Source organism: Lepisma saccharinum, chromosome 10, assembly GCF_977018435.1.
Source record: "Lepisma saccharinum chromosome 10, izLepSacc3.1, whole genome shotgun sequence".
Lineage (NCBI taxonomy): Eukaryota > Metazoa > Arthropoda > Insecta > Zygentoma > Lepismatidae > Lepisma > Lepisma saccharinum.
In genome coordinates, this window is record NC_139238.1 from 36,926,515 (window position 1) to 36,938,797 (window position 12,283).

General features: G+C 36.8%; 1 protein-coding gene across 1 annotated transcript in view; it reads right to left on the reverse strand.

Moving 5' to 3' along the window:
- Nucleotides 1-12,283, reverse strand: part of LOC145993867 (DNA-directed RNA polymerase I subunit RPA1-like) — a 381,417-nt gene that overhangs the window by 255,458 nt on the left and 113,676 nt on the right. The window contains exons 15-16 of the mRNA XM_083129730.1: nt 7,235-7,405; nt 129-287 (exon numbers count right to left, since the gene is read on the reverse strand). Of these exons, the coding sequence (XP_082985856.1) occupies nt 129-287; nt 7,235-7,405 (330 nt within the window). The remainder of the gene's footprint in view (nt 1-128; nt 288-7,234; nt 7,406-12,283) is intronic.

A 12,283-nucleotide genomic window follows, 5' to 3' on the forward strand; every position in this document is an offset into this window, starting at 1 on the left:
TCAAAACCAGGGTACATTACACTCGCATAAATACAGTAATATGTCTCAGCCATAGTAGGAATACACTACTGAAGAAAATCCATTATAACCAAAGTAATACATTCTGGGTGCTATTTTTGTCTACCTACCTCTCGAAGGTTCTTTATTACTTTAGTTCTCTCCTTATCTGCAGTGGGAACCACAAGTATATCCTCCACACCCAATGAGAATCCTTCTCTTTGAAGAAAGCCTGTAAAAAGTCTTGAAAATGCACTCAGAAGTTGGGATGAACAAGTGCCACCATACAACTGAAAATAATAATAAAAAAGCCATAATCGTCTAAATCCAATGCTTATTATAGAAGCCATGTATGCGTGTATCAGGGTGGCTACAAACAAGCAGAAATGAAAATCCCTGACTTTTCCAGCTTTTCCAGGACAAATTTTACATTTTCCCCTGACAATTACAAACTAAACTAAATCGATATTTTTGCAAATGGAAATAATAAACTCATACAGATCGAGGCATGGATTTGTTAAGTACCAATATTATATTCTATGAAAATGACTTAACTTCTCTAATTCTCTATGATTTGAATTCAAACTGCAAAATAGTGAATTTCGAAAATTATTACAATTCACAAGCTAGGGAAGGATTACGGAATTTTATCATACGCAGTAAGTTTAAAATAAAATACTTGATTATTTTTAAAGTTATGACTAAATGAGATTAGAGTGAAGAGTGATTGATTAAGAAATACATTTTGTAATTTGTCAGTCTCCTTATACATTCTCAATATTATACAGGGTGAGGATAAAGTCTTTACCTGATTATGACTATTTATATCTCAACTTCCACGGTAGATAGGCAAATAAAACCTATGGCAATAAGTAGTGCAATACATCAAGTTTTTTTCCCATTTCTTTGTTTTGTCTCATTCTTATTCTGATTCCCATATCATGGCCACCACGTTCAACGGACATAACCTCTCTTGACTTTTTTTTTATGGGGTTACGTTAAGGACACAGTGTTTAGTTCACCAGTTCCTGATATGCAAACTCTTCAGACACGAATACGGGATGCTATAGAGACAGTGACGGAAGAGATGTTGGCAAAGACATGGAGAGAAATTGGGTATCGCCTAGACGTTCTAAGGGCAACAAAGGGAGCACATGTCGAAGGGTACTGAAGTTTACTGATAACAAAACATTATGAGTTCAGCTACCATTTCCAACAAACTGCATATCTGTATCTAGCATAGTTCTTTAGCAATAAATCAGGGAAAGACTTTATGCTTTATGCTCACCCTGTATGTTGATATTTCCACTGATGTTTGGAACCCTCTGCTTGAAAGAACCGTTAGTGTGGACTCATTTTTTGATGCTACTTCTCTCTTCTTTGTAAAGCAAACAACTTAGCTCTTGCATATAAGTGAAACAATTGAATTGTACAAAAGAAAGTGTCATATTTCCTTACATTATCAATGGGATTTCTGCTTCAGTACAGTATATCCAAGTGAAGTACTGTGAAACTGACAACATACAGTTAAACAATTATTGCTGACGAAAAGGGTATGTAGGTATTAGAAATTTAACGCAAGCAATTTATAGAATTGCATTGTATAGGTAAGTGATTTAGCTAACCAAATATTAAAACAGGAACACTGTGTTAATACCAGCTTCATATACAAGAGGCATCCTGAAAAAAGCTCCAATGGTGCTAGTACGCAGCACTAGTGGCCAGAGAGCGACACACACATGCGGGCAGGAAGAAGTGGCATGTAGCTGTAATCTGGTACAGTCACAATGCAGCCATTTTAGGACAGTTCTAGGTTAAAGATTTGCAGCTCTCATACAGTCTCTCAACGACTGTAGTACATTTTTGCACGCTCAGAATTTGGCACAGAGCCACCGGACATCGTGAGTGATAGTATGGTCAGACGATGGGGCAGACAATTCACAGAAGGCCAATCCAATGTGCACAACCCCTTACAGCTGAGTACATGCGGGCCCTTTGCATCACTTCAGGTGAGAGATCTTGGACCACTCCCTGTACAGCCCTGGCCTTGCATCTATCGACTTTCATCTCTTTGTTCAACTGAAGAGGTTTCAGGCAGGATAAGGATTTGACAGCTACACTGCGATAGAGATAGTTCCAGTCTTTGCTGTCAGACACATAGGCCATGGGCATACAAAATTTAGTGCCATGCTATGACAAATGCCAGAACAATGGTGGTGATTATGCCAAAAATTAGGTTAGGACTCACTGTTACTAATGCAATAAATTACTACTGATATCCTTGTTCTATTTATGCCTAATCGGTAGGGACCTTGATTTTTTTACAAATTGGTGTATTTTTTTATTTTTTACTATTTGGTGTTATTTTTTCCAAAAACTCACATTTTCATTTTAGCGCATTTTCTGGCAAATGCCTGAGATTATACCTTCATGGTGTTTTTAAACTACTGTTTCAAATTGTAAGTCACATGGCTTGCGCCTCTTCGTGACAGTTTGATATCTTGGAAGTTATTTTGGGAAAGTTATGTTCCATACCACCTTTTTAATTTTAAGGTAAGGGTTTTTCGATAATGGAATTTTCCCTGAATATACTGAAGGTTGCATAATGACCATAAGTGGCGACGCACACAAAAATTTTAAATCAATCAATCTCACCTGACAGATACAGATATATTATGGCACCAAAAATTGGCATTATCTTTTTTGACTTGTTAATGTTACGTTTCCCAAAATTTGGGTTTTTGTTTTAAAACATTTTTCTGCCAAATATACCAAAACTTAATTCTTCCATTCTTCTTTTAAAATATTATTTTAAATTGTAGGTCACATAGTCTACGTATTTTCGTGACAGTTTGATATGTTGGAACAGATTCTTGAGGAAGTAAAGGTAAAGTGCTCCCCTGTGCTTAGCACCAAGCCATGAAGGCATCTAGGCAGTGTGGATTTAGGACCCCACACGTTCTTGATCACGGACGAAGGTGGGGGTGATGTGATCAGCACCATGCTCCTGGCTACCTTTACCAGCCCCCCAAAGTTTCCGCCATGGTATCTACTTGATACGATGCTGGGTGGGTGCCGGAGCAGTTTGAACAGGTGGAGAAGATCTCGGTTCTCCCCTGCAGGGGATCGACCCCATGTCTTTCGCATGGTAGTCAGACGCCCTAATGACTGAGCTCCATTATTTCACGCTCGACAAATGTCGATGGTGCGCACTTAGCTTGGTAATTCAAAACACATCTCGCGCAACAAATACTGAAGATGCAGCTCACGTGTGACGGTAGATATGCACTCGATCTCCAGTTAGAACCCTGCCACTTTGCTCTGTGATGCAAATTGTTTTGATAGAAGTTGGAAAAATCGTGGGAAATACATGTTTTAATGTGGCTGTCGGAATTATTCCATGTATAACAAGCTTTATAGTTTACTCTTGAATAACATGTTGGAAAACTTGCACATTCTATGTACACAAATATGGCACATTTTGTTTCTTTAAGCCAAGAAAAGACAAGAATGTTGGATTTCACGGAATTTTTCGTTGTTTAAGGACATTTTTTTTTAAAAAAATAACATATAAACACAACTTCGCAGCAATTAACATTTTTCACGGTTTTTGGGTTTGTGAAAAATCAAAGTCCCTACTAATTGGAAATTACTTTCTGGGCACCCCTCATATAAATCAATAGATGAAAAGTGAAAATTTAACAGAGAAAAGTCAATTCTTGAAGAAAGTGATATGATTTATGATTGAATGATTCAAGTAAATATGATATTAAAATATTTACATATTTATTATTAGTATTTTTTCATAATATTGGACATTAACTTCACTCAGTGAGAGATTAATGACCATCTCTTAAGAGTTTAAACAGAGAGGACAGAGAGTGGCATTAATTTCATTGGCAAATTTCAATAAATTTGAGGTTAGGAGCATGCACTTGTCAATTTTTATAACGTTCACCAATGCAGATTTATGTTTCAGTTTTTCGCGATAGTATTCAATATATATCCCATTTTGTTGGATTCTTCTTGATATCTAAGAATAGTGCAATGTCATTGTAAACTTATGTTAACTTGTGCGAAACAAACCAGAAATACGTCAGGGTGATGAAAGAAAACTATGACCAATCAGCATTGGGCATACATGCCCATACACAAATAACCACAGGCCAACCTAAGTACAAGGGCCATTAGGTTGGCATCAGGGAAAGCTTGTGAGAGCTATTTTCCCAGAGACTTATACCCCCCACCCCCAATTAGAATCATGGGTCATGTTTACCAACCAGTTGTCACTCATGGGAGGGGTAGAAATGCTTTATTTATAAAGAACCAACCATTTTTAGTCTGACAGTAGCCATCTTGAATAACAAAAACCATGTGCTCCAACTCACATGTTTATCAAATCTTTTATCCTTTATTGAAAATCGGAGATAACACTCACCCATAGGTAAAATAATGCCTAATTTACTAAAAGTAAACTCATTTGCAATTATCTGGCATAATTAAGCCAGAAAAGGTGAAAAAACACTTTTGTTTACACTTTTTAAGCAATTGATAACTCTGCCATCTGGTGGGAGAAAGTGGCAATTCTCCTACAGACAAGGAAAGATCTCAAAGGACTCCAGCTGGCCAATGAGAAGCCTTCAAGGCTGTGACGTCACAGAGGAGACTTTCAGATGGCCTATTGTGTTCTGAGCTTGCTATTCAAGCTCACTTGTATTACAGACCCACCTGAGAGCAGGTCACCTGGGTGTTGCTGGTAAAATCCAGTGTGTGAATGGCCACCTGTGCCAGCAACAAAGGATACATAAAGGGAACAGGGATCTAAGGTCCTGTTACAGTAAACACAGGCCTAAGTGTGTGTGACCAAGTGGGATATTGTGTCCACAACTGCATTTAAGGATCCCAGTGAAAATTCAGCAAAATAGCGAGTTTTGTGTCCCTCATCCCATGTGGAAATCCAGACCACATGGTCGGCAGAACTGACGCCATAGCAGCATCCATAGGATATCAGAGAATATCCAAGTTGTTCTTAGCCATCCATCCAAGAAAAGCCAGGAAAACTCATTTATCATTCCCCCAAAGCCTTTGTTACACCAAGGAAGCACATAATATCCAATTTTTAGTGTGGTGTACCCCAAAATTATCCATGTGTCGGGATGTGGCGATAAAGAGTGAAATAGTGTGTGTACGGCCCCAGGTATGATTGATGTAGTGTGAAAACGGCTGGTAAGTAAGTACAAAATCTTTTGTATATCTTTTTGGTGTTATGTACAGTGAAGTGCTCATGTTTGGTGGTAGCTATGCCACAAGCGGTGTTCTTTTCAATGAATAAATATGTCGTTCAAAGGTGTCTGACCTTCTATCATTTTAGTGAATCATAAGCCTACCAAGCCCTCCCCTAGTTACTGATTATTAAAGTTAGGCTAAAGTTTGTCTGTTGCTTAACAGATATCTCGGGGGATATCTGTTACTATACGGAACACCACACGTGGAATAGGGCTTGCGTGTGGCCCCGTAAAGCGTGGTTCTCTTTTGTTTTTGCTGTTTTTGATATATTATATATTTAAAGTTAACCTTTAAAACCAACTTTAAATCAATACGTAATATAGAAACACCCAAAACCATCCCCTCTTAAAACCTTCGTAAGCACTGCTACATTAAATAAGGTGAAGTGAGCCAGAAGAGTAATAAAATTCCAGCAGCATATTTGCAGTCTAAAGCTCTTGTTTATGCATTCGATTTTTGTTGGATGTTCCAGTGCCATGTATGCAATTTTTGTCGCATGTTGTAGTGTGGAGTGAGATACTTTGTTGGGTGGCGATATTCGACAAAAATCGTATGTATCAATGGAGCCTATTTTTTTCCCATGTTCTGTCACTTTGTTCAACAAAATGCCTTACTACGACGTCCGACAACTATCGAACGGTGCCAACCGCTCCCATCCCCTCCATCTGTTGAAAGTTCTGTCCCCTTACTACGTACCTACCTACCTACGTAGCTAGCTCATGCATGAAATGCCATGTGACAGTTTTGAAAGTGTAAATATTCTGGAAATTATGCAAAATATGTAATTCTCATTAATTTTGCCATAGTATTGCATGGAAAACTGGATTTCAGAATTAAACAAGAGTTATTTTAGTATTCAGATTGCTTCACATGAAAAATTATGAATATTAACATAAAACTCGTAGATATGCTATTGGAATACTTACTTACATTTAAAATCGAAAACACTTTAATTCATAATTAGGGAATAAAATACGCAGTTGTATAATAAACATACATAAACAAGTTACAACTTTTCCATGAGAAAGTTTGCTTAGTTTTGTATTTATAAAACTACTTTAAGTTCTTACAATGTTCAAGTATTGGTATCAGAATTGGTAGGAATTGGAAAGAATAGTGGCACTGGTCAGTTCAAAGTGATGTTGGCTCAGCCCTAAAATTTACGTAAATTGTGTCTATAATAACATTGGTTATCAATATTGGTACTTATTGAAATCAGTAAAAATCTGTTCTGATACCATTCTACCAATCTCATATAAAGTTGCAAAGGTTCCATGAAGAACTTCAATGGTTCAACCAAGTGACTGCAATGGGTTTTGCTTCGTAAAAGAAATTGTTTGTTTAGACACATACTTTACAAAATCCAGGTACATGAATTTCCGACAAGGTTACAGATTATTTCTAGGGTGTTTGGGGAAAAGGCATTTAAGTCACAAACTGTGATGCTCTGTTGCCTTCATTTACGTCATGCTGAATAAATTAAATAAAATATTATCAGTAAATATCATGTGTAAAGATTCTCAGCAGTGATGATCCAACACGTATATCATATCTGTAGTTTGCTATTAAAAGAATAAGCATAAATATGCTGTAAAATTGCATTTTTTTACTTTTGATTTTCCTCAGCCTAGTGTGATATATTGTATCGGTAAAATTATTAGCAACTTTTCTGATAAACTGTATGCCAATATCAGCCGCTACTAATCAAGTACCAATTAATGCATCCCAACACTAATGTACTACACACACACACACATATAAATTGATGTACAGTCATGGACACTTCTGGGTTGTAATGATTCTACTGGCTTTCAATACGATTGTTACAACCCAGCAGTGTCCCTCACTGTACATGATTGGATCTAGTACGGAGATACACTGAAGTCTCACAAAGGTTTCTTAAGATTCAAATTTTTTGTAAAGTCAAAAAATTAAGTAATTTTTAAATTACCTCATAGAAGCAATGAATCAAGCCATATGATGTTGCTCCATAATGTGTTTTGTCGAGTACTCCACACAGCAACTCTCCCTGTCTGATAATCACTTCTGCTTCAGACATTGTATTTGGATCCATAAAGGGTACTCCTACTTTCCATGGCCGTGGTTTACACACTACCCAAGCCTGTAAACATTATTAAAAATTTTACTAATGCACAATGCAAGTTTACTTTATTGTACAAACCATTGAAGCACGTATTTTTTTTTAAAAAAAAGGGCAAAAATGAGGCATTTCTCTCTGTATATTCAAACACATTCATTCTTGTTCCTTTCACATCCTATACAGCACAAATCTCCAAGGGATATCCATTGGATATCCACAATGTCCAGATCAGATCCATGGATATCCAGAACTGGACATCTGAAACTCGACCACTTCTAGATATTGAATACATAGCCCATAAATGTATACCTGGTTAGAACTGGCTGTCAGAAACATTGTCAAATTCCAAATATCCAATGCGTTACCAGATCTTGTCCAAAACGGGACATCAAAAACATACCCAATTCTGGATATCCAAAACATATCTAGATCTTGTTCAAAATGGGATATCCAAAACACATCTAATCCTGGATATCCAAAACATATCTAAATGTTACCCAAAACTGGATATCCAAAATACATCCAATTCTGGATATCCAATACATAGCTAGAACTGGTCCAGAACTGGATATCCAACAATGAACATAAATAGGATCTGTTTCGGATATTAGAAAATGATCATAACCGTTATGTATACTTCTTCATACTTTATCGTGGAATTGAAACAATAATTGCATTGAAACATTAGTGTTTATGAACTTTTTACCTGTTACATGGTGATTTAATTTTTTCTTCTTAGAATCAGAAAATTTCTATTTAGCCTTACTCAATGCTACAATACAATCAATACTAAAATCAAGTCAATCCTGCTTAGTGTTAAGCTGGAAAACCCGTTCCTTATATTTAGCATAGACAGTAGCTATGCACATCATTTTCAGTTCAAATGTTTTACGCCTGAGGTCTGAGTGAATCAGAAGCTTGTGACTGTTTTCCTTGTTGGTGAGTCTTTCTTATTTACTATTACTATTAGAGACTGAAACTTTTTAAAATCTTACAATCAGAAATGCTACAATACACTGCAGACAAGAATCAGGTCAATGCTCGCTTATAGCATCACAAATCTCCAAGGAATATTCATAGGATATTATAAGATCCATGTATATTAGCGATATCCATTTTACATCCATATGAGTTCCCAACCTGGATATTCAAAGGATCACTCATGTGGCCAGCGAGTCATGCATGCACGTGCAAGTCCAGGTAAAAGTGCATTGTCTCTCGCTGGTTCTCGCCAGTTTGAATTCAGGAAGTTGCACTAAATAAACATCCCAGTAAAGAACAAACTGTCTATACTCTGCTCATCATGGAAATGCATGTAAATATAAGATATTTCCTCATGTGTAGACATGTGAGTGTGTCCGTTCGTGTTGTGTATGTGTGAGTTTGTGTACGTCGGTGCATGGTGCGTGTATTTATTTGTGGCTTTGTGTGTCTGCTTGCTTGTTTATGTATGTGTGTGATGGTTGGTTGGTGTGCGTGCGTTCGTTCGTTCATACCAGGAGATAAAAATGTTCACTCTCCAATATGCTAGCTTAGAAAAGCAGAGTTTCTGCCCCCACAATGAAAAATGCTCAATCAGTTATGATTGTTACATTTATATTATCATGTGATGTACGTATTAACAAATATTAAATACATTTAAAAATTGGTATTGTTTTTGAAGGAAGAATTTAAGTATATCACACAGAATATTGGCATTTACAAAATACATATCATTTATTTTTGCACAAACATTGTTAATGTTTTCTATTATCAGTAGGATTTTGTGATCTTTTATTTACCATCAATGATAGCATGCTTACTTATTTTTTATTAATTTTTAGAAGAGTGCATTTTCTTTCATTCTAAATGCAATACAAAATGCTTAGTATGAAAGTTTTTATTCACAATACTAAGCACATTTATTTGCTTTTGGTTGAGGATTGCAACATCATGTTGTTACATCCCACTTGATTCTGTATAGCAGGATACACTTCGTATTACTTTGCCATCTTACTCAGGAAGGTCACACATCTCCATAAATAAGGAAATAAATGACAATATTTGGCAAATTGAACATTTCTTTGACCACCCTGCCATATTATATGTTGGATGTGCATGTGAATCATGAATTGTTTAAAAAGCAGACTGTCTTATTTTAATATGAAATTTCATTTTTCTCTCTTACAGATTGCTGGACTCTAGTCCAGTACTCGGAAGACAACATTTTACAAATGTGTCCCACAGACTTGGAAAAAGACTATATAGAAGAGCCAGGATTAACACAATTGATAAAATGGCAAGACGGAAGAAAATACCCAGCAAAGATTTTAATGGTTGGATGTAAGTAACTTGATGATAAACAATTTTTAAGAATCCTGCAGCAGGAAGCAATATGTTATATATTTAATATCCATTAAGATGATCACATAATGAAAATTGCCATCTTGTACATGTTGTATGAGTTTATGTGCCTAGTCATGTTGTTTAGAACAATGTTTATAATTTATGTAGATATTATCATTTCCATTATTATCAAACAACCATTTACATTGACTTACAAAAAAAAACATTTCAGTGCTAGACTTTTGTGAAATCTCCTGATATAAGTATGCTTTCCTCATAGGTACCTACATAAATTTGATTTAGCACACAAATGATCTGTACATGCATGGGCGTCCGGAATGGGGGGGGGGGCAAGGGGGGCCGTGGCTCCCCCGTGGAAAAAAAGTCAACCAAAAATTACATATAATTTAATTTCAGCCACAATAATGTGTGTTAATTACTGCACGAACATGATAAATTCAAATTTAAGCAATGTGTTGGAGTTGCGTTGATTCTTGTAAGAAAACACAATCACAAATGCACACGCTGATTCTTTTGAGACATCTATTTTCTACCTGTAATGCACTAACTACAATGAAGTATCACTGAAAGGCAATTCTAATCACTTTAGACGACGTATGTTCTTAGTAATGTCCAGCTGTGGTTATCGCGATTCGCGCCATGATGCTTCTCTCTCACTAACCGTTTTTCTTTGCTTGGCGCCCACGCAAACAGCTGACACACGGACCACACACGCCATCTCTTGAGAACAAAAGCAATCCAACCCACATCATCAAAACCAAATAATGAAAACAAGAACACATTCCTATACATATTCCCCCTTCTTGATTGGATAAATTCCAATCAACAGATTTGCTAATTCAATTGTCATTAGGTAAGGGAATCAATTTGTTCACTGGTCTTTTAGTAAAACCAGTTGTTGATCTAATTTTTGCCACACGCACTACACCGTCTTTACCAGGAAACGTCTCTTCCACTACTGCTATTTTCCATGTAAGTGGAGGTGCGTTGTCTTCTTTGACCAGAACCACCACGCCTGGTTGAAGATTTTCTGTTGAAGCCGTCCATTTACGACGCTGTTGTAGTTTGTGGAGATAATCCTTCGACCATCTTTTCCAAAAATGTTGTTGTAATTGCTGAATGTGTTGCCATCTAGAAAGACTGTTTTGGGGCAAGTTAGTTAAATCAGGCTCAGGTATGGACATGAGAGGTGACCCTATAAGAAAGTGACCAGGTGTTAAGTAAAAGGTGTCACTGGGATTATCAGATATTGAGGTCAGGGGTCGGGAATTGAGGCATGCTTCAATTTGCGTTAACAATGTTGCAAGCTCTTCGTATGTCAAAGTAGCATTTCCCACTATCCTCTTAAAGTGATATTTCATAGACTTTACAGCGGCTTCGCACAATCCTGCAAAGTGAGGCGCGTTAGCTGGAATGAAGTGCCAGTTGATTCCATCTTTTATTGCAAAATCTTCAAGTCCAACTTTTAGCTGTTCTGCTTTGAAGAGTTGACTGAGTTCTCTCAGTTCTCTATTAGCTCCAACAAAATTAGTCCCGTTGTCACTGTATATGTTTTGACATTTTCCTCTTCTAGAAACAAATCTGCGTAGAGCAGCGATAAATGCGTCTGACGTTAAGGAAATAACTGCTTCAATATGCACTGCTTTAGTAGCCATGCACACAAATATAGCTACATATCCCTTGGTAGTGATTCTGCTTCTTCTGTTTGTTCTTATGATGCAAGGACCAGCATAATCTACTGCTGTATTTAAAAATGGACGTGATGGTGTGACTCTTGGGCTTGGTAATTGTCCCATGAGTTGATGTGACGCCTTGGTTAATAACAGAAAGTTCCTGGATCTGTGCAACACGGTTACCTACGAAGGTTTTCCATCGAGTGGGGGACGCTGCTAGCCACCCAAGTACGATTTTTGAATCTGTCCAAAAATATGTACTGTCAATTGGAATTCTCAAAATTGGTGTTGTTTTCTTAACTAGTTTAGCTAATAGAAGAGCACCGCACAATTCTAGTCGTGGCAAAGTAACTTTTTTTATTGGCGCTACTCTTGAATTTGCGCACAGTAATTTAACACTGATTCTTCCTAACTCATCTCTTGATCTAATATAAATGGAACAACCATAAGCTCCTTCTGCTGCGTCGCAGAATCCATGTATCTGAATGTCATTTGTCTTTTCTGTTGTCAGTACAAATCTCTCTATTTGGATGTGAACTATATCTGGTAGTTGTTGATACAAATTCGTCCATTGGTTTCTTAAATCTGAATCTAATTGTTCATCCCACTCCAATTTACAACTCCAAAGTTTCTGCAAAAACATCTTGTATAAAATGACAGTTGGACTGATAAGTCCCAGTGGATCAAATATGGAGCTAACAATTGACACAACTTGTCGTTTGGTTATGTTCGTTAATGGTGAACAAAAGTCTCCATCTTTCGCTACTTTGCACGAAATTAAAAATTTGTCTGTTGATGGTTGCCAGATGAGGCCTAATGTGTTTATTTCTGCTTCATTATTGAACTGAAATGGTAAATGAACTTCTCTGTGTTCTTCTGG